General features: G+C 35.7%; 1 protein-coding gene across 8 annotated transcripts in view; it reads left to right on the forward strand.

The window, feature by feature from the left end:
- LOC134843982 (uncharacterized) overlaps positions 1-22391 on the forward strand; it is a 38968-nt gene that overhangs the window by 12530 nt on the left and 4047 nt on the right. For 4 of the 8 annotated variants that reach the window (XM_063860402.1, XM_063860405.1, XM_063860401.1 and 1 more), the window contains exon 2: positions 21944-22290. In XM_063860402.1, the coding sequence (XP_063716472.1) occupies positions 21967-22290 (324 nt within the window). In that variant the 5' untranslated portion in view covers positions 21944-21966. Of the gene's footprint in view, positions 1-12843; positions 12878-13885; positions 13940-14807; positions 14925-19862; positions 19941-21943; positions 22291-22391 lie in introns of those variants that run through there. The other 4 variants (XM_063860400.1, XM_063860407.1, XM_063860403.1 and 1 more) reach the window with 4 other exon arrangements.

Here is a 22391-nt window from a genome sequence, read left to right on the forward strand (position 1 = left end):
TAGTGCTTTTAATTATTCTGATATGTATTGTTATTATTATTCAAGGCAGTTCATGCAGGCCAAACGCAATAGTCAGTTAGGACATTGCTGTTGAGAGAGAGACATGAAAAGACAGGCATGATCTCAGATCTAAAATAAGACAAGTTAGCAGTCTTAATTAAAACGTTTTACTTATTCTGTTTTATAATACTTGAGTTAAGCCAACAGCTATCACATGGCGCAGCCAGGAGGATTCCTGTCCCAAGACAACAGAACGGACATGGGGATTCCAGTATTTTGGACAACCGCGAACTCTGACCCTCCCTGGAATTTTAGGATATGGCTAGATCAATTTTTCTTGGCAGTGACCGTGAAGGAGAGCGTGGACCCGGAACTTTTGTTACAGGAACCAAAAGAAGTTCTGTTGGAACAGTTACCAAGACCCGAAACTCCAAGGGAACACGAAAATGCACAGGCGATTGCTGATGGAGAAGCCAGAGATCAACTAGCTAGAGATAAAATTAACCTGGAAAATGAAGAAAGAAGAGCTAGAGGTCCAAAGGTTGGTCACAACGTATACTACAACGAGGTACAGAAAAGAGTCGCTTCCAGACTATTCCTGGCGTTGGGTACAGAAGGTAAGAAGAAATTCGTTCAAAAGAACCCCCATGTGGAAGTGTCAAAATTAGAATTCCGAGAGATGGTGGCATTGGCGAAAGTGTCATTTGATAAATCACAGAGTGTTACATATGAACGTTACAAACTATTCAATCGATCACAAGAAACTGGGGAAACACTCGAGGCATTTCATGCAGCACTAACTGCCCAAGCAGCAAAAGCTGAGCTAGGAACACTGGAGGATCAATTAGTGCGGGACCTATTCATCTCGAAAATGAAGAATGTGGTATTACAAGACACATTGACATTTGAAACATTTTCACCGGAAGAAGTACTGAAAAGAGCGTTAAAGTTTGAACAAAGTAAACAAACAACAGAGGCGTTTCAGAAAACTAATGCAACAACTGCAAGTACAGTTCAGGTAATTGGGGCAGCGAAGATAAAACAAGAACCCATAATGAGTATCGGTAACAAAAATGCTAGCGGAAGAAGACAAGCAAACAGTGGGTATAGAAAGAAATTTGCAGACAGAAAGGAGGGGAGAAGTTTTGCAGATTCAAAGACGTGTACCCGATGTGGTCGAATATTCGGAGAAGGACATCTGAAGAAATGCCCGGCCATGGGTAAGACATGTAAGAATTGTTCTAAACCGAACCATTTCGCAAAAATGTGTAAATCACAACAAGTGAATGAGATTGCAGAAAAATCATCAAGCTCAGATGAAGAGTGTAATCTGATTCAGTCATTCGAATCGTGTGAGGAGTTCAAAATTATGTCTGTCGAATCAGAACTATCTTCGCTGGAAGAAATTGATGAATATATAAAACAGCAATCGAATAAAAACAAAGAAATCGACAAGTACAGACAGGATGTACAGAAGGTTGACATCAGAAGGAATACTCGATCGAAACAAATAATGTCACTAAAGGCTCTGGTGAGAATCGATCATCAGATCATAAATATGACTATCGATACGGGTAGTCCAGTATCTTTCTTGAACTGGGCGACTGCAAAGACGATTATAGAATCTTCGAAAAATACCAAGTTCATTCCACGGGAAAATCTCAATTTGACTACAAAATTTGTAGACTACAACAAACAGCCGATTAACATACTGGGTGCAATCACCACGAACATCCGTTCGGCGGGGTGGGAAGTGGTGGGAGCATCGTTCTTAATCACAGAAAGACGCACACGATGTATTTTGGGGCTGGATTTACAGAGCAAAGTGGGAATACACACAACACAGAAGTTGGCACCAAAAGAAAAGACGAGGTTTGATGTCTTACTGTGCCAACAGTCAGAAGGTTGGAAAAACAAATTTTACAATAAATTTAAGACTCTTTTTGATCGTCAAGGGTGCTCAAAAAACCATGTGGTTAGCACAAAGTTCAAATACCCACTCTGCCCTTTACAAGAAAAGGGGAGACGCATTCCGATACACATACAAGAGAAAGTGTACGAGGAAATGAAAAAACTGTTAAAAGAAGGGCATATAGAACGATTAGACAAATGCACTAGTGATTGTTTTATAGCACCTATTGTAATAACAGTGAAAAAAGATGATTCCATAAAGTTGGCGCTAGACGCCAAACCCATCAATAGACAGTTGTTTAAAAACAAGTATCAAATGCCAAATGTGGACGAATTGATAGACGGTGTTAGCCAAATTGTCACAGCAAACACAAACGGGAAACTGTATTGCTCAGTACTAGATTTGAAGTACGCGTACAGTCAACTAAAGCTGACTGCAGAGACAGCGAAACAATGCAATTTCAACATCATAGGTGGGCAAGCCACTGGTACATACAGATTCCTGACAGGATTTTATGGTTTGGCAGACATGCCAGCAGAGTTTCAAAAAGCTATGGACAGAACATTAAATCATGCGGAAAACACGTTCTGTTTTCTTGACGATATACTCATTGTATCAAAAGGTAGTGAACAAGAACATGAAGAATTGATTATGAATGTCCTAAAAAAGCTAGATAAAGAGAATTTGGCACTTAAACTGTCGAAGTGTGAATTTTTTCAACAGGAGGTGAATTGGTTGGGGCATAAGTTATCGTCGGATGGAATCTCTCCTAAAATCACAAAAACAGAAGCGATACTAAAACTTAGCCCGCCAACATCACTGAAACAACTTAGATCATTTCTGGGTAGTATAAACCATCTGGCCAAGTTCATCCCAAATGCGGCTACGCTAACAGAAAAATTGCGACCACTATTACGCGAAGAAAATGAGAAAAAGAAACTCAAAAGTGTAAAAATTCAAGTAAAAAAATTCGAATGGAAAGAAGAACATTCGGAAATATTCGAGTCAATAAAAACAGCGGTTGCGAATTTAACAAAAATTCATTATTATGACCCCAGTTTAGACACTAGGGTGAAATGTGATGCCAGTCACAGTGGGCTGGGCGCATCGCTAGAACAACAAAACGTTGAGGGGGAGTGGATACCAATCGCATTCGCTTCCAGGTACCTAAACACACAAGAAAAAAAATATTCCACAAATGAGCTTGAACTGCTTGCAGTCTCATGGTCGGTTGACCGATTTAAACACTATTTATTAGGTAAGGAATTCGTAATCGCTACAGACCACAGAGCGCTGGTCTCTGCTTTGGATGAAAATAAATCAAATAAAACTTACCAATCTAGATTAACTAGATGGGTAGACAGACTATTACCTTACCAATTTAAGGTTGTTCATTTACCAGGAAAAGATATGGGTATAGTAGATTATCTTTCTCGAAATCCAAAGGAAGAACCTTGGCCGGAGTCAGTATTGGATGAGAAATTCGTAGTTACATCAATCGAAAGTTTCCATAAAGCTCTCGACTGTTTAAACAGTCGATTGAATGATCAGGATAGGCTCGACCGGAACGAAAACGTTCTAGAATATTCTAGATTTGATCAAAATGTGTCGAATAAGAACACGTCATCTACCCGTTGCTATAGCAACCAAAACGGTCCAAAACGGACAAAGCACGACCGGAGCGAAAGAAATGAAGATTCGCGTTCGTTTCAACGAGAAAAGCGTGAAAATCCAAAAATCAGTATATCTCAAAATCGTCAGCGGATACAGTCGGTTCAGTCATTAGAAAAAACCAGAAACTTTTTAAATCAGAAATCAAGAAAAATGCACTCAGGCGAATTGGAAAAAAGCGGAAAAGAGAAAAAAATGGTCAGGATCCAGGAGAGAAATAACAACACTACCTTGAGAGAAGAAGTGACAACAACGTTTCACAGAACTAGGATGATACGACCACACATATCAGAGGATTCGGACTTGGAACAAATACCACAGGCGAGGTGGTATTTGCCAAACACACAAAGTGGACAATCAACGTCAACTGCTCAAACAGTCAGCCCAGGAAAAAGAGGACCATCAACTTCAACTGTTTCAACAGCTCAATCAAAATTGGTCTCATTCTGGGAACTGATTGGCTCAGACAGGAGTACAGAACCCCCCTTTGCAGCAATGGAGTTAGAGGCTATCTCGGGGATACAAAGCCCGAAACCACCAGGACTATCCACTTCCGGAGACGAAGCCGAAGTGGGACAAATCGTCGAAGTCGATTTAACTCTGGATAGTGACGACCGGGATTACAGTTCACGAACAGAGACTTGTGTAGTCACACCACAGAAAACAAGACACAATTCAAGAAAATCCGAGTACAAACGGGAAGAACAATTAATGGAGACAGAAAACCCACTTTCACTCGATAAATTAATTGATAAAAGTCTTCTCGCAGAATTAGTGTCAGAAGATACCTGGATGGACCGGCTAAGAAGAGTAGTGGAACGAAATGACAGACATGGTTTCCAGCTCATGGGACCCTACACAAATCCTCTGTGGCACCAGATGTCAATGGTAGACGATTGCCTTCTAGTGGACAATCGTTTGGCCGTGCCCGAAAAGTTGAGACAAGCAGTGCTCCGACGACTTCATCAAGGTCATCCTGGACAGGAAGCAATGTTGGAGGTCTCAAACTACCTGTGGTGGCCGCATATGCATAAAGGCATAGTCAATATGGCCGAAGAGTGTAGAAGCTGCACTCGCTATGGTAAGAACGCTAAATACTTAATTCCAGAAAATTCGGCTAAACCACTCCCACTGTTGTCACAGCCAGGTCAAGAACTACAATTAGATTATGCGGGCCCACTTGAAGATCATAAGGGGAAGAAGATATACTTATTAGTCGCTATCGATAGATACTCAAAATTTCCATCAGTCAAAGTAACGAAATCTACAGGGGGAAAATCAACAATAAAATTTCTCCGTACTTACATAGACACTCATGGAATACCGGAATCAATTAAAACGGACCAATTTTCGGGGTTCAAAGGGAAAGCTATGAAAAAATTTTGCACCGAAAATAACATCACACAAAAATTCTGTCCAGTCGGGGATCACCGAGGATGCGGCTTAGTCGAACGAACGATACAAACCATTAAAAGAAGATTGGGGGTAATGCTACTCGACGAGAAAGTACAATCGATTAAATTATGTTTGAGTACAATAATTAGGGACCTAAGATGGAATAAACAGAAATCAATAAAAGTGTCCCCGTTCGAAGCACACTTTGGCCGATTACCGAAAACGGAATTTAAGATCGTAAGGGATAAATTTTTGATGGATTCTGATCGTTTAGATAAAGAACACTTGGAGAGATCGGCACTAACAGCATCACAGCTGAAAAGGCGAATAGATCAGTCGAGGGAGAATGTTAAAATCATTCGCAAAGGACGAAATAGCAGGGATACAAGCCCTTTATTTCGACACGACACGGCGATGACAAAAGATAGGGCCAGAGCTAAAGAACTCAAACAACTTCTAGAGGCAAACGCTAGGTGGAATGCCACCAGACGGGACCTCTCAGACAGCGAATTACGCCGGGTCGTAGATGAAACCAGTACGATAAATCCCGAACTGAGGAAAGAACTTCTATACTCATGGGAACGTGGATTCATCGAAGACAAACAAACCACATCAAAGGAGGATTTGTCTGGAAGTTTCCTTCGGAAACACGAACAAAGGAAGAGCGGGAAGGCCCTGACAATACCCTTGAAATCCAAGATAGTATCAGAGACACCATCGACCATCAAAACGGCTGCGGGTGCAGTATATAGAAAAAGCGACATTGCACGATCTAAACTGTCAACACAGCCCAAAGCATATAGTTCAGAGAAAAAAAGGAGCCCAACCGGAGAAGAACCGAGAAGTAAACTGCAGAAAACAGGAACACTTCCAGTAGAGGAAGACAGCGATTCTGCCGAAGAACACGACGCGAAAGACCGGGGACTGAGAGACGAAAATCTAGAAGATAGTCAGCTAAAAGAAAAGTTCCAAAACTCACCGAGCGTAGTCACATCAAGAGATACAAGAACCGGCGGAGGCCTTAACTTAGGAGGTAAACGAGGAAAACCGAACAGAGCAGGACCGGTAGTCCAGAACCCAAAAACGACAAGGGGCAAAACCCAAGAATCAGGAACGACAAAAGCTGCCAAATCAGTTACTAAGAAACGTGATACGAGTAACGAGGCAGTATATATAGAGTCGTCGGCACCAAAGGAAGCTCCTACTACCAAGAAAATCACACAACGGACAAGTGAGAAAGAAATTCTGGACATATTTCAGAACAATAACATGACATCTCAAGAATGGGAAGAAATAACAAATCAAGTGTTGACCCGAGGAGTCCAAAAAGAAGCCGAAAAACTATTGTCACAACAAATGGACCCGGTAGATTATTCCACACCAGGATTTGCGGATGAATCCGATCAAGAGGAAGACACCACAACAGTCAGACGGAGTAATAGACAAACAAAAAACCAGGGACCGAAGAGGTATGGCAGTCCCGTATCACACTCGATAAAACTGATTGGTTGTGAGGATGATGTCACCGAGTTGAACCTGGCAGCACTTGAGGCCTACAGATTGCGACTAGCGAAGTTGAACATAAACAACAAAGAAACGTCGGAAAACAACACGTTTGACAGGCTAGAGAGACACCTCTTCAAGAGAAAGTTTGGTGCCACGTCACTGGACGAGGCGGGATCATGGAACGCCGCAAGAAACAAAGAAGAAGTATTAAAGAAAATAACAAAAGACTAAGGAAAAGGAGAACAATTTTCTGTAAACTTTAAACAACTCGTATTATTTATAAAATTTTATAAAGTATTATATAAAATTTTGTTGTCGTCAGGGGAATGTGGTACCGTGAAGTACTGCTGCCACAGTAACCTTGGAGAATAGTGCTATTAATTATTCTGATATGTATTGTTATTATTATTCAAGGCCGTTCATGCAGGCCAAACGCAATAGTCAGTTAGGACATTGCTGTTGAGAGAGAGACATGAAAAGACAGGCATGATCTCAGATCTAAAATAAGACAAGTTAGCAGTCTTATTTAAAACGTTTTACTTATTCTGTTTTATAATACTTGAGTTAAGCCAACAGCTATCACACCGTTATTCAATCCGTTATTTTATGATTATTAAAGCTAAAGTCAATTTTTTTATGAACCACTCAGCTTGAAACAAGTTGTTTTTTGGGAGAAGTTTTTCTTGCTAACTAAATTGCGAAAAAATAAGGGTTGAGTGTCAACATAGTGAAGCAAAAGTTGAGCTTCATGTAACTTGCACTAGAGCTTACTTTTCAACCCAAATGGTTTTCGAAACTCACTGCAAGCTTTTTTGTAAATCTTCGTATTTGTTTAAATCTGTTTGTAATTTTAGTTAAACCCAAGATATTTTAGTTAAACCCAAGATGAGCGTCAAAAGCTATTCTATGCCAAACTTTGAAGAAACAATGTTCGAAACGGTTCAATTGATTTGTTGTTTTTAAGGGGTCAATCATCTCTGCCAAAAACCAGTGTGTCTATAACATCGTTCAACCTTACACTCAAGATGTGCAGTGATTGTTCGGTACTGTAACAAATTTCATTCACGACTAAAGGTGATTCCTGAAATTCAGGGTTTATTGCTAAAATTGTGTTTTATCATTACTTGCAAAATTAGTCAAAAGTTAAAGTTAACTAATTTAAGCAAACAGACTAGATCGCTGCTAAACCTCAGCGCTTGCTCAAGGTAAAACTTGATCGCGTTCCTATACCTAAACTTGTGTTGTCGGAAACGCAAAATACAAAAAAAAATTTGTAGCATGTCCGGGCACACTAAAATTGATTTTTTCAAAGATGTGCTGTGAAACTTAAAAGTCACATAGAAATTTGAAGCACATTTTTCAACTTTTTTGACGTGAAACCGAATATCGCAGAGCATTCCACCCGCGCTTAGTTCGAGCAAGAAGATCACGCAGTTCGGCGCTAACGACATAATTTTTCTAATTTTTCTGTTTTGTGTGTTTGCATATCTTTCGCGCAAGGTTTTTCTCAAACTCACCTCCAACGTTTTGAATTGTGCCTAAGTCGAGTACAAAATGATCGGAAGATTTAAATACTGTAAAGCAGGGACACAGTGTACTTTTTGCCTTCGTGCTTGCCCGCCGTACCTGGTAAATGTTCTAATTCAGATCTGAAAAAAAAAAATCTTTTTCAGATCATAATTTCGAAATGTTAAAATAACGCTTGGATACTTTAGGAACGGATTTTTTCAGATCTAATTTAAGATCTGAAAGTTTGTTTTGTCTTGTTATTTCAGATCTGAAAAAAAAAATTTCAGATCTAATTTCAGATCTGAAATTTAGTTTTGTTTTGGTTTTTTTTCAGATCTGAAAAATCAACGATTTTGACACAATTTTTCCTATTTTTGATACTCTTGTATGTGATAGCTTCTACTAGCTACTAGCAGGTACTCAGCATAGTCTCCAATGGGATACTGCCAAAGCATGTTTTCCCAAGCATGAGAGTAGCGCATGAAGTCAAGAAATTGATAGGTCTTCTAACAATTTTTGAAATCTTTTTATCGCAGTTGAAAAAGAAATTGAATTCAAAAATAACTGTATATGAAATTATTCGGAGTTTTTTTCTATTGTTGGTCAATCAAAGCATAATTGTGTATTGCAAAAATCATAAAACTCAAAAAATAAAAATTAAATTGTTTGCTTGAATCTGAAATTTTAATTTTCAAGTTTTTTTTTTCAGATCTGAAATTTTCTATTTCAGATCCAAATTTCAGATCTGAAATTTTCAAACTTTTATCCAGATATGAAATAAAAATTTTCAGATCTGAGAATCAACTAATGTAAGAGTAGTTTCAGAGTTATGAACTGACAAGGCGCGATTGTCTTTAGCAGAAAGTGTGTATGTTTAAAAGACCCATATGTTTCCATTTTGGAACAGTATTCTATCTGCTCTGTTAAACAAAAGTCTTTAACATCGCAGTTAAAGCAACTAGCCAATGAAAGTCAATAACAGACCACTAACATCGTTATGAGAACGGAGCTCGATGCGTTAGAGTACCAGCCTAAGAGGAGCTCAATAAAGCTAACATTGTGGTAGTAGCTTTGTCTCATTGCCTCTTTAAATCCTCATAACTGTATAGAGTATTTAAATGGGCGCTACGTGTGTTTATTTTTCCAGCAAATCAGCAAAACCAACCTAATCGAAACTAATCCGAATGATGTCTTTGATGTATGCGTAAAAAGTCTAGGTAAAATAGTCGTCAATCAGCTTCGCCAACATGTTTAACTTCAATCTCTCAGTCACAATATCATTGCTGGAGTTGATTCCACTGCCCTTATGTGCAGATTCACAAATCAAATTCCGGTAGTTTTTGAAAGATGATGATGGATTTGTTGTCACGAGGAACCGAAAAATCAAGACTCGTTATATCCCAAGAGACCGTTTGCAACAAGATTTTTGGCGCTTCTTTGTCGAAAATAACTTCTACGACAGCGTGAGGTGATACAAATTTCTTGTATTTGGGTTTTCTTCCACCCGAGATCAATCCATTTGTTTTCTCTTTAAGTGGGAAAAAATTTTCTGCTCTATGGAGCAACACATTGCAAGTTCTCTCACAATGTGGTTTTGAACTATTTTTGAGGTGGTACCCTTCCGGTGAATGTGATTATCATTATTACAGGCAGAGCAAACATGTTTTAGCTACTTGAATTGATCTTTATTAAAGACCGAAAATGACCAAATTTCTCTTTACACGATATGCCAGGTGGACCAGTAGGTTTTTGTCTGCTGTCCGTGTTGATTTTCTAGTTTGAAGCAACATTCTGACTTATTACGCTAGCAATACTTGTGAACGTCGGACAAAACGCTTGCTATTAATATAGGTTCTTTGCTACTTTCTTTCTTTGAAAATAAATCTAAAATTCGCTTGAAAATAGTTTATTAGAATGAATTTACTACAAGATTGCCTTAACTCTCGATGTTTGTTTGAATGGTTTGGTTGGAGATATTTTTGTTGAGGTTTTAAGAGAAATTGATTGGTGTCTTTAGAGAAAAAGAATGCTGTTTTTAGAGAAAAAGGTTGAAATTAATTTCAGTAGTTTCAATTTCTGTTTATATTTCATTGGTAAACTTCTCAATTTGATTTAGCAAATAAGAGGTTAGTTTTTAGCATCGCTATCTCTCGTGATAGTCATTCACTTGTATTTAACGAATAGTATCGTTCGCATATTTGTATTTAACGAGTGGAGTCGTTTCTATTCCCAATACTTAAAATTTTATACGAGTTATTCCAAATACTTTAAGCATTTTAGTGGTGGTCCCACACTTTGTGCGCAAAAAAATTCCATGTTTCTGTTTTAATCTGAAATCAGAACAGATTCATCTGGTTCCCGTTTAAAAACGCAAAAGTTAAAGGGTTTTCCCCGGAGCCTTTTGGTTTTTGCGTTAATAAACCCAAACCAGAGGAGTCTGTTCTGATTTTATAGTGAAACGAAAACATGGAATTTATTTTGTGCACAAAGCGTGACGGAACCAAAGTTTGCCAGAATTTCATGGCTTTCTGCTTTGCTCTTAAACAATTGTTAAAGTCCAAGAGCAAAATGCATAAACCAAGACATTTTGCGATCCAGCAGGATCGTTTATTAGCTTGGTTTTAATAATTCAAAATTTCAAAACCCATGGAAGACAACGTCTTGAATACCACCACATATCCAAAATTGGTGGAAAAAAAACAAATCTTATCTCTGGTTTATGAGCCTCCAGTCCTGGAACTTTTTTAAATTAAATCAAGTGTGCAGCTACAACAGCATGAAATTGTCTCAACTACTATTGGAAAAATTACAAGAGCGTCCATAACGAGAACACTCGAACTAAATTCAGCGGTTGCGAGCTTAGTTTTGCCTGTTATTAGTCTTGAGGCACGCTAGCTTTGCGTCATCTGCCAAAAAATCTGAAGAATTCATGCCAATCCTGTATGTTTCCATCAAACTGAAACAGGTTCCCTTCGGGAAGATGGTTTTTAAGGCTGGGCATTTGAGTTTCAGCCAAATCTTGAAAAAAATGTGGCGCTCCGTTTATTCAACATGGTTTTGAAAATTCACAAGATTAGATCCGTCAATTGATTATCAATCTAGCTTTAAGTTGAACAAGAACATTGACTGAGGGAAAAAATCCTAAAGGACGTTGCAAAACCATTTTTCAGTCTCATAAATAAAGTTGGTGGATTGGAATAGTTTGTCATAGAACAGTTAGACTATTAGCAATTCGTCTGATTTATAGGAACATAAGTTTTGTGATGAATTTGCAGATTTGCGGCGTTACTTTGCGATAGACGATGAGGAAAGCAATTTTTTGTTGATTTAGTGATTTTGTTTCAGTGATTCTCTGTTTGATTGTGTTGCAGGCACCACTGAGAATTATGGAAAAATGGTTCTAACTGTTAGAGCAATTGATGGTCCCATACCTAAGTAGTCCAAAAGCATAGTCAATCATTGAAACTTTTCCATAGGATCATATGTGAGAATGAAACTAAAATTTGTTCAGCAATACCGGTGGTGTTGAAGGAGGGTAAATAAAATTTGGCAGGGTCGATGCTAGTACATGGTAGCTAGTATTACAATCCCAGAGTTTTACTTACTGTTTTACCTACGATGTTGACAAGTTTTCAAAGATTTTTCTTCAAGATTTTTCAAAGATTTTTCAAGGTTCGACAAAGGTCGCGAAGATTGCTGGGTTTCTGGTGGTCATTTTTGTGTGTCATAGTTGAGACTTGATTGATTTCTGAAACTGTGTAGTTTCTAATAAAACTTTCTTGATGAATAACTTTGGTCAGCGGCAAAGATTGACCAGTATAGGACAACACTCTTCCAATCCAATTGGTTTTTCTGTCGAACTCAACCATTTCGAAAAATGCAAATTTCTGAGACTACTTAAATTTGAACAGCTTTAATGCCCATAGAAGCATCGTTCTCAAGTTAGCACTGTTCTAAGTTTATTTTTTTGCTATATTCTGGCGATTGATCATCCGAGTTCTGAAAGATTTCTTTCGAATTTCAGGACAATTTTTTGTTCCAAAAAACGATTTTTTTGCTCTGTAACTCTCAAAGCCATCATGGTTTGTTTTTCCAGTTTATAATGGGTGCGCTTGACCTTCTGAAGATTTCGTTCAACCTCAGTAAAGTTCTTCGACTGTGATCCGGTCACGTGATCTGTAAGTTTCAGATGTGTCAATTTTTCGTGAAGAATTAGAAGCTTTGAACATTGAATCCTCGCCTTTTTTTCTTATCCTCAGGTTCTCAGGTCCCTGAAATTCTAGTTTTATATTTTTCAACTTCCCGGAGAACCTTTTCATTGGCTGCCCGCATCCAGCTTCAGGCGTTAAAAATTTTTATTTTAGTACCAGACCTAAGTTGAGAAAAATTGATTTCAATCATATAATAATCTGTTATAATTCTCTTTTTAAAATCAAGCTATAAAAATTCTTATACATTTTATTCGATTATAATTGCTTGTTAACACATCTACTCTTTGATACAATTATAATCGATTTTGATTGATTATTTTGATCCCAATTCCTAACTTATATGTTTTGCACAAGAAATCCATAATTATTGATTAGAATCCCTTTTGTTTACCATTTTGTCTTCAACCTTGCGTCTGAATTGCTGAAATTTTTCGCTTTTACTTATGTTAAAAATGAGAAAATTGTTTTAAAAGGATTCAAATGAATTCAAAATATATTTATTCATTTTTTCTTCGTAAGAGTTGTTTCATGATGCACAACTTAGATTTTTTCCACCACCAAAACATCAGCACATTGCTTTAGTTTCATAGTTTATTCAGAAAATTTAAGTTTCACTGACCGCGGGAACCTTTCAACTATTAGGAGAGGATTTCTATGAAACTTTTGTTCCGTGGTAAGACTATGTGTTCAGATGAACCAAAGTGTGACAAGGCATCTCATTTTTAAAGATTTTGTTATTGGCAGAAACACTTAAAGCCATAGGGTATAATTTTTATCTTGTGGCATTTGGTGTGACAAAATTTTTTGGCATTTGGTGTGACAAAATTTTTGCAAATTTTTTTTTAATTGACTATAATCAATTATAATTGATTTAAATAGTTTTTATATTAACAAAAATCAACCATAATCCATTTTAGGAGACTTCAAATTGTTTGGAAATTATCACATTTAAAATCGATTATAAATTCTTTGAACATCTTATTTTGGTTATCTTTTTCTTGATTGTCTCACAGTTTTGAAGGGGCAAACGCTTTAGATTAGTACAGTAACAACGAAGTAAAAGGAGAGTCCATACCTCAAGCGAGAAGGGTCGGTCAAACTCTTTTTTGCTTCTGAACAAGTTTCTGGTCTTTAGATAAAACCTGTTGCAGCTAAAAAAAATTCATTTTTCTCAGTTTAGTTGAAAAAAGACAATTTAGGTATGAAAATTTTTTTTTCATGTACCTCAATAACAAACTTGAAAGCAATTCAGTAATTAGCATACGAATTTTTATTTCTATTCCGACTTATTGAGTTATTGTTTGTTAAATCGTTGTGCCAAGTTACGAGATCAAGTTTCTATGCCAAAATAAATCTCAACTTATCTATAGCAACACTGAGCAAAAAGTAACAGTCAAGTTTTTAACATAATGAGTTGTGTTGAAAAAATGAACAATTCAGTCTAAATATTGAAGTAAATGATCAGAATTTGTTAAAATTGATTAAAATGGGTTTATTGATTTGACAAGAAAAAAAAAGACTAAAACCCAAGTCTTAAGATCCTTTTTGAATTTAAGATTCTTTTTGAATTTTATGGCATTGAGAACCCAAAATGATCCATTATTATCTATGAACTTCCAATGCGGGCAGAAATTCAATACTTTAAAATATTCTCTTTTCCTGTAAAATTTACTTTCAAAGCTTAAATTACATACTTTTTTCTACAAGAAACTTTATCAGCGTTAGACGAATAAGCGTTAGTAAAATTTCGTCAAAAATTTGGCCAAAGGAACGCATTTCCCACTTTTCTTTCCATTTTTTCTAGTCTATTGAGTTTTTGAAAGCTCTTTTACAAATCTAAATTCGCGGAATTTTGCAAATTATAAATCCTAAGCCTAACCGAGGTTTTTATTTCAAATAAAACAATATATTGAACAATAACACAAAAATTTTCTTTTCAAATTGTTTCAGAGAACAGCTGAAAACATTCGACCAATCAATCAAAATCATATAATTCAAAATGTTCAAACGAGCATGCTCAGACACAGGTGTGAATTCTGTCAGCTCTTAAATAGATTCATTATAAAGAATTTATTCAAGCGGTGACAGGACTCGAATATGCATCTCGGCATGCCAGTTTGAACATTTTGAGATCCTGAGGCAATTCTTTGAATTCGTTAATTTTGAAACAACGAGATTCTTTTTGAAATAGTTATTAATTTTTTTTAAATGCAACCAGTTTGTGCCATCTGTCATAAACCATCAACTATTACTCGAACTCTTCAATTTCTATTGTAAGAGCTCTATAGCTACTCAATTAGACCTGTCCACGTAGTGGCAATCTAATTATCAAATGGTTTTTTTTTCTCATCAAGCGTAATATTTATGGAAAGAAAGTAAATTGTGAGAGTCAATTGATTGTGTAGGACTCGCAAAATCTTTCATTTCTCAACCTACACTTTTTTATGAAAAAATGAATTGTATATGTAAATAAGAAGAGTTTTGTTTGTTTTCAGGAATATGAAAGTATCTGAATCAATAAAAATGCATTTATTTAAATTTAAAAAAAAGGAAGGCATAGTCCATTACAACATAAGGGTAAATCTTTCTTTTGTCATATTCTGTTTTTAATTTTGTTAATTGAATTTTTTTTCCCAAGCTTATTTGAAGCTTTAAAACTTCACATGAACTTTAATATTCTTAGTTATCGGTAGAAAAACTGGCAAAAGCTAACTCAGAAGGTAAGTTTTGAACGATCAACGATTTATTCATTATTGAACTAAGTTTTGCTTCTGAGGAATCAGATCAAACTTAATGATGTTGATGTAATCAAGGGAAAATGAAAAAAAAAAATGCTCAGCGCGACTTATTTTCCGGTTTTGAAAGTCGAGAACATGCAGTTTTTTGACCGAACGTCCGCGGCTGAGAAAAGTTATAAGTCAAGCATAAAATCAAAATATTTCAGATGTTGGTCGAGAAAGTCGAAACCCTAAAACGAAACCCGTCAAAACATACCAAGCACGGTCAAAACATTGGTTAAATACACTCAAAAAATACCCAATTTTGGTCAACTGCAGTTAAAAGATAGGTCAAGTAAAATCAACCAACACATAGGTCGAGCACACCTCTTTAATTAATTGCAACCCTGAAAAAAATGTTTGCATATTTTGTTAAACCCCCAATAACAAAGTTAAGTTTGAAGTAAAAAAATGCTATGTTGCATCCAAACATGCATCATTTGGTGCATTGGGTTTGTGTGGGAGTGATTTGATTTTGAATTACATAAAACCAGTTAAATTGGACGTCTTCATTTTATAAGAACTTTGCTCAGTGCGAGCAAAAGTTATCACAATTACGGTTTCTTGAATCTTCTTACAAAAACTATTAGTTTTTTGTTTTCTAGGTTGAGCTCAGTTTAGTGCACAATATCAGAAAAAAAACTAAAGAATTACTTAGTCTATATATAGTCTGGAGATGATCGAACTAAGCATATACAGCTCAACATTTTCACCGCTTTTCAACGAAAACGCTAGAAGCAACAATGATTGATTTTAAATATTACCCTGCTCAATGAATTTCAAACAAAAAAACTGCATTTATTATATCCAAAAGATATAAATTTTTTTTATGTTTTAATTTTTTCTTTGTAAATGCTAGCTCATAAACCTTAACAAAACGTTTTTTGAAATTGAAGAAAAATCGAAAAAAGGTAAAAAATGCCATCATGTAAGGAATGTACCAAAATAGTCAACGTAGATTTTCTGACTTTTTTTCCAACATTTGTGCTATAAATTCACTTTAACGCAAACTTTTTTCTTTTTGTTTTACATTTTTTTTCTTATGCGAAATCATGACCAAAAAATTTTTTCAAAAAAATTAGATTTTCGTTAATGATGATTCCAAATGAGAAGGAAATATTTTAAAACCTAGCGAAAAAGTGAGAAAAAAATCAGCGAGAAATGAATTGTATTTTGCGAGAAACTCAGCGAGAAAAGTAATTTGTCAGGTTTTTGTGTGGTCAACACTTGGCTTTGGAATCCAACTCGAAGACACCTAACGCATATTATTTGAAAAATTGTTTGCGGAATCATGACGTAAGCAAGCTCAACTCTGTGTTCTGATATAAAACTTATTTTGGTGTCCTAATAAATCATTTTTTGGAAAATAAATATTATCTCATTATAAGTTCTGCCAAAACTTTCCTAAGAAACAAGGCTAGCATTTTTCGATAATCTTAAGCCAAGTATTTGCAAACTATTGTTTTAAAACAATTTTTATATGTAGAGGATGTATAAATTAATATAAAAAAGGAGAAAACAGCTTCGGGAAAAGGTAACTGTACTTTCAGGAAGTTAAAGAAGACTGTTAAAAATTGATAACTTGGCTAGCCTGGGCCATTTACGAACAATATATTTCTTTCTTATGGCATCCGAGAAAGATAAATTTATTTGATTTTAATCAAGTCTTGTTTGATTGAGTCAGTTTTCGAGTTTTAATGTTCAACTTTCAAATTTTTTGGTGGGAGATTTTTTGTCATCTGAAAAACTCTGTTGGTTAATTAACGAGCGATCTATTGCTTTTTTAACACTTGTACACGGCAAATTAAATGCTTCAAGGTGAATTGAGTCAAGTTTGGCCTATTTATTAGAATCTGACACGCTGATTACATCCGTTTTTAATTTTTTAATAAAACTGAAGAAAAAAACGTTTTTAATAAAACTGAAGAAAAAAGAAAGAACAAACTAATTTTGGTTTTATTGTTCTACCAGGTTTTCTGTGTCCTGTCCTCAGCTTGTCTTCCTTATGTTGAACTTAGGCTTCTTGGCTGTTTACTTTTCAAATGGGTTCTAGCAACATAGTTGGAATTCTCTAGAAGACTTTTTCTGTGCTTTTACTTTTTGCGAAGTCGTATTGTGCTCAAAAAAACAGCAAAAAAATGTATGGCTATGTCTGGGTCTTCAATTTTGCAATTTTTTCCAGGATTTTTTCTCAAACAGAACTGCAAAGGAAAAAATTTTCAAAAGAGTTATCGGTGTTTTCAAAATTCAAAAATTTCAATTGAAATAACTTAAACTGCGTTCGTAGCTGTTGTCTTTTGCGAAGCAGAGTTGAGATAAAAAAAAAACACAACAATGATACTGTGCGACTCTCATTTGGTCCGCAAACTTGCAATTTCCCGAAAAGATACTGTGAATAGAATTGCAAATGAAAAACTGGTTGATAGTTGGTATCCTCTTGTCGATGTTGAGTCGATGGTTAAATTAACGAATCAATTATCACAAAAGCTCGTTCCGAAAAACCTCAATTTGAACTTTTTTCATCGAGCTCCATTTGAAATATAAAAAGACTGCCCGTATCAAGCCGCATCCCTGAATGTTCCGACTGCCTTAAAAGGTCTATGTGGCAGTGTTTCGTTTAAAAAATGATGAACTTTCCTAATCAAAATGAAAAAAAAAATTGTTGAGATTTTTTTCAAATTATCCCCCACACGCCATAAAAAGTATAAAGTGATAGATTTTGCTCTTAGTGTTGTAGCATCCGTGACAAGCCTAATTCAACCAACTTGGAGCTACAGTGCTGATTTAAATTAACCGGACGAAAGCGTTAAACTTGAAACTTAAAACTCGTTTTTCTCAAATTGGGTTGAGTTTAGCTAAAAGCTTAAGAAGACAAAACTTGTTTAAAACTTTAGCAGAATTAATATAGTTTAATTTGTTTGCGGAATTCGGGCCCAAAACTTTACGCCAAAAATGGGTCATTTTGGCTTTTCTTAGTTAATAGAAAATTATGCCAAAAGTACCCGGCCGATCACAGACATAATTATATCAAAATGAGCCCCTTACGTAGCCCAACAAATTTTTAAGAAGGGTATATTCTCCAAAAAATTTGCAAACCGTTTAAAAATTGTTTTTAACTAAAAAGTTGGTATTTTATATAGTAAAAACGACCTTTTTTGTATATCAAGCAAAAATACATTGATTTATACAATGTTTTGGAGAATATACTCTTCTAAAAGTTTGTTGGGCCATGTAAGAGGCTCATTTTGATATAATTATGTCTGTGATCGTCTGGGTACTTTTGGCATAATTTTCTATTAACTAAGAAAAGCCAAAACGAACCATTTTTGGGTTAAAATTTTGGGCCCGAATTCCGCAAAACAAATTACACCATATTAATTCTGCTAAAATTTTAAGCAAATTTGTCTTCATAAGCTTTCACCTAAAATCAACCCAATTTTGAGAAAAACGCGTTTTGAATTTCAAGCTTAGCTCGTTTTGTTCGGTTAAGGTAAATCAGCACTGTATTTCTAAGAAAGTGCCTGTTCATCTATAAGCGGCTCTAGATTTTATACTAATGGCAGTTTACGTTTGTTTTTCATCAAAAAGTTTGCCTTAAACTCTAAAATCGCAGGGTTGAATCTTTGGCTATAAAAACCAGAATTAGTATTTGATTTTCAAATACACAAACAAGACTGCTCGTATCAGGGCGAAGCCCTGAATGTTCCGACTGCTTTGTAAGGTTTTATGGAGCAGTAATATCATTAAAAATTAAATGTAATTAAATAAAAAAATTTTTTTTTTAAATTTGAATTTTTTTATGAAAATCATCCCCCCACACGCCATTTAAAGTACAAAAAGATAGATTCAGCTCCTTGTAACAATTCAATTATGGCAAATAAGCTTCTTTCAACCATTTTGGAACGATTTTAAGACGGATTAACTCTCCGCTCACGGCTTAATAGCGCGAATAATATCGCGCGTTAGCTGTGCACAATTAGCCTTAATGACAACCTTTAAACCCACCTAACTTTACGAAAATCATCATACGTAGAATCTTTTTGATTTTGACCTAACGACAACGCAACCTTTTTGCTGATATAAGTATATCTTAAATCCTAATTGAAAAGTCAAAAATCGCCAGGAGAAAAAAAACACCCCGAAAGTCGGAACAATTATTCATAACAGAACAAGTTTGCTATGGCGGAGAAAAACTTGCCATTCTTTGTTTAGGGTTTCGAAACCAAAGTTAATTCCCAGTTCGAATTCGTAGAAGTCTGAGAATTTATTGAAAAGCATACACGACTCAAATTGTATCCCTTAGTTTTTGATAACATCAGCCTATAATGCATAGTTTGGCCAATATTTAATTTATCAAAAACTATCCGATACCAGGTAAAGAGCAGTTGAAACATTTAGGGCTTTACCCTAATGCGAGCAGTTTTGATTTCATTTAGACCGTTTCCTTATTTTTTTGCGAAATTTGAAATAATTTTTTAGCAACATCTGCTTTACATGGAAAACCACGGACCAATACCTTCAGACCAATTCTAAATTTTTCATAGTGTAGAAACTAAACGATTTTTTTCTCGGCATTTCAATGATATATACGCCCTGAACTTACTAATAAAACAAAGTTCAACTTAATTTTGCTGTGAATTAGGTTTAAAAAAGCAAGATTGGCAAATTAATAGTAAATTAACAGCCTCAACCGTACAATTTCTCCACAAATCAATTAACGGGGTATAAAATATTGGTTATTTTTTTAATTGACTTCGAGCGCAAAATAAATTGATCCAATTAAACAAAAAATTGATCGAAACCAATTAATGATTGATATTTTAGGTCAATAACAGAATAAGATAGCTATTCAGTATAAAATTTTTTGTGCGGGAGTATATTCAGCGCGCTTGTTGGAAATGATTATTTTAAGCGGAATTATGCTGAAAATTAATACCTGCTTGAGAAGTACATTCTACGGTAGGTCACTTAGGGGGGGGGGGGGGGGGGAGATACTTAATCACCCACGCCCAGCATTCTTTGCGATCTTTGACAAATCTTCAAGATTCATTGAAAAAATCTTGAAGAAAAATATTTCAAAAAAACTTGGTATGGTTGTGTCAAGAATCTTTAAGACCGGTAAAAAATCTTGAAGACAAAAAACAAAGGTTGCAAAGAACCTTGAAGACTTTACAAAGATTAGTTTGAAATCGGGGGTTGCGAGCGCTTCAAAAGGTAGTTCTAAAATATGTAAAATATGAGCTAAGAAATGAAGCATTGTGACCTTGAACTAACTAAATATTATCAGTGCAGAACTCAATTTTTGATGTTAAGCACAAAAGCAATAATTCGATCAGAAGAAAACAAAAAAAAATAATAAAAATATAGATTTTTTGACAATTTTCTCAAACTTTGCTTCAATTCTTGTTAGTGGTACCTAAGTTTGCTGAAAAAATTTTTTCTCTCCTTAAAGTTTGCAAAACTGTGTATGAAATTTTAGAACTGATTTTTTTAAGAGTTCTTTAAAGATCGTTAAGAAACTTCTAAAAATCTTGAAAAATCTTGAAGATCTTTCCAAGATTTTAAAGAAAACTTCAAATTCGCTTGGTGGGCTGCAGAGCCATCATACAGGTTTCTGGAGATGTGTTTATGATTTTAGACGGTTAAAAGTTTTATCAAACATGTAAAAATTTTCAATGATTTTTTGCTATCTTTGATAAATCCTCAAGATTCTTCAAGATCTTGGCAAGATTTTCACGATGACTAGACCTGGCCAGTCTAAAACGGTAGAAACTTAATTTGATTTCTCTCATGACTGGGATCATTTTTTGTAGAGACTTGTACATTTGAGCAGGGGGGATCTAGGAATTTCTTGAGGGGGGAAGGGGCGGATTTTCAAAACTTTTTTGAAAATTTTGTCGGCTTTTTTTAGGTTGACCAAATTGAGCTTCCGAGCTCTTCCAAATCTTTGAAAAGACCTTGTTTTGGTCAAAATTTCAGCGCCTCAGCCAAAATTTTTTATAAACAGTCCAAAAAGGCGTTTTTAGGCACTTTTAGGAAACGTTTGACCAAAAAATCGCGTTTTTTTTGTTGCGCTCCCCCCTCAAAATTAGTATATATTGGCGCCAAATGCGCCTTTAGAAAATTTTTAGGGTCCGTCACCAAACTGCATATATCAAAATAGTATAAAGGTGGTACCCTTTGGGTCGGTAGGGGATCGAATCTCTGAGGGGAGGGGCGTCCGCTCGAGTTTTTTTTGCTCAAGCCTACATTTTATAATTTTTGTTTCAGTTTTAACATTATGTAAAGCAATGCATGACTCGTTGCTAACCATTTATGGAGTTTAATTATGATTAAAAATGTCAATCGAGGCAAACGTGTGATACATTTTTACGAAGGTTGATTTCTTTGTAAATTTGGTGTAGGTAGGAGATGCCATAGGGCTATTTTTTTATTATTTCTTTCTTCTCTGATTGCCGACATATTTATTGACCTGGAAGTTACACTTACACCATATAAGAATAACTGTATACAAAATCAAAGATATCTGCTCTTATATTTCATTAATGAACACATTTTTGTTGAAATCGTATATGTATTCGTGCCAAATTGAATAATTGAGAGGGTATTGATAGGAGAAATCTTCTAGCGGGTATGAAAGTGTGTTCAATGAATAAATAACAATGATCTAATAATATCATGCTAAAAATAGTCCAAGCTGAAGAGCAAGAACTCTGCTTAGGTAGGAGTACTTCTCAATCAAAAAATAGACAGAAAAAAGAATAGTTTTTACATCCAATTAAAATGCAAAAGCCCCCAAGCGAGCTTAATTTTATGGGCCAATGGGTTGTGTCTTTGTGAATTAAAGAAGAAATTAAGTATAGCAAACAAGCATTTATCCATTTTTAAATTCAGACCTCAATTTTTAGTTAAGTCGCGACGGGTCGTTCGTTATATACCAACACACTTTTTTTCCTTCACAGAAGAAGCATCTAAAAGATTACGAATGGCTTCTATGACCGCACAAATTCAGACACAACAGGGTTCCAATAAAACCAACCAGGGTCAAAACAGAGCGAAGGGGGCATCTTCAGTCGCGAAGGGGAGCATCATCATCAGCAGCAGCAGCAGATCAGGGGGGAATACATCAGGTCCGACGATGTCTGGCAACAACGGAGTGAGCAAATCTGGCAGAAACAGACCCCTTGTTTCTCTGTCACTAACTGCCGCCCACCCCTTATCCCCCCACAAGAGGGGGGTGAGTGTGGGCTTGGTGCTGATGCTCTCTTGTGCAATCAGCGTTTTCTTCCTCCGTCCAACAGGTGCCCAGGTGAGAGCTGACTTCATAAGATCACTCGCACCAAAAAAAAATTCTGGAAAATTCACATGAAACAAATTTTTTTTAAAAAAATTCAACTGCAACAAAAAAAT

The sequence above is a fragment of the Symsagittifera roscoffensis genome, chromosome 4 (genome assembly GCF_963678635.1).
Source record: "Symsagittifera roscoffensis chromosome 4, txSymRosc1.1, whole genome shotgun sequence".
Classification (NCBI taxonomy): Eukaryota; Metazoa; Xenacoelomorpha; order Acoela; family Convolutidae; genus Symsagittifera; species Symsagittifera roscoffensis.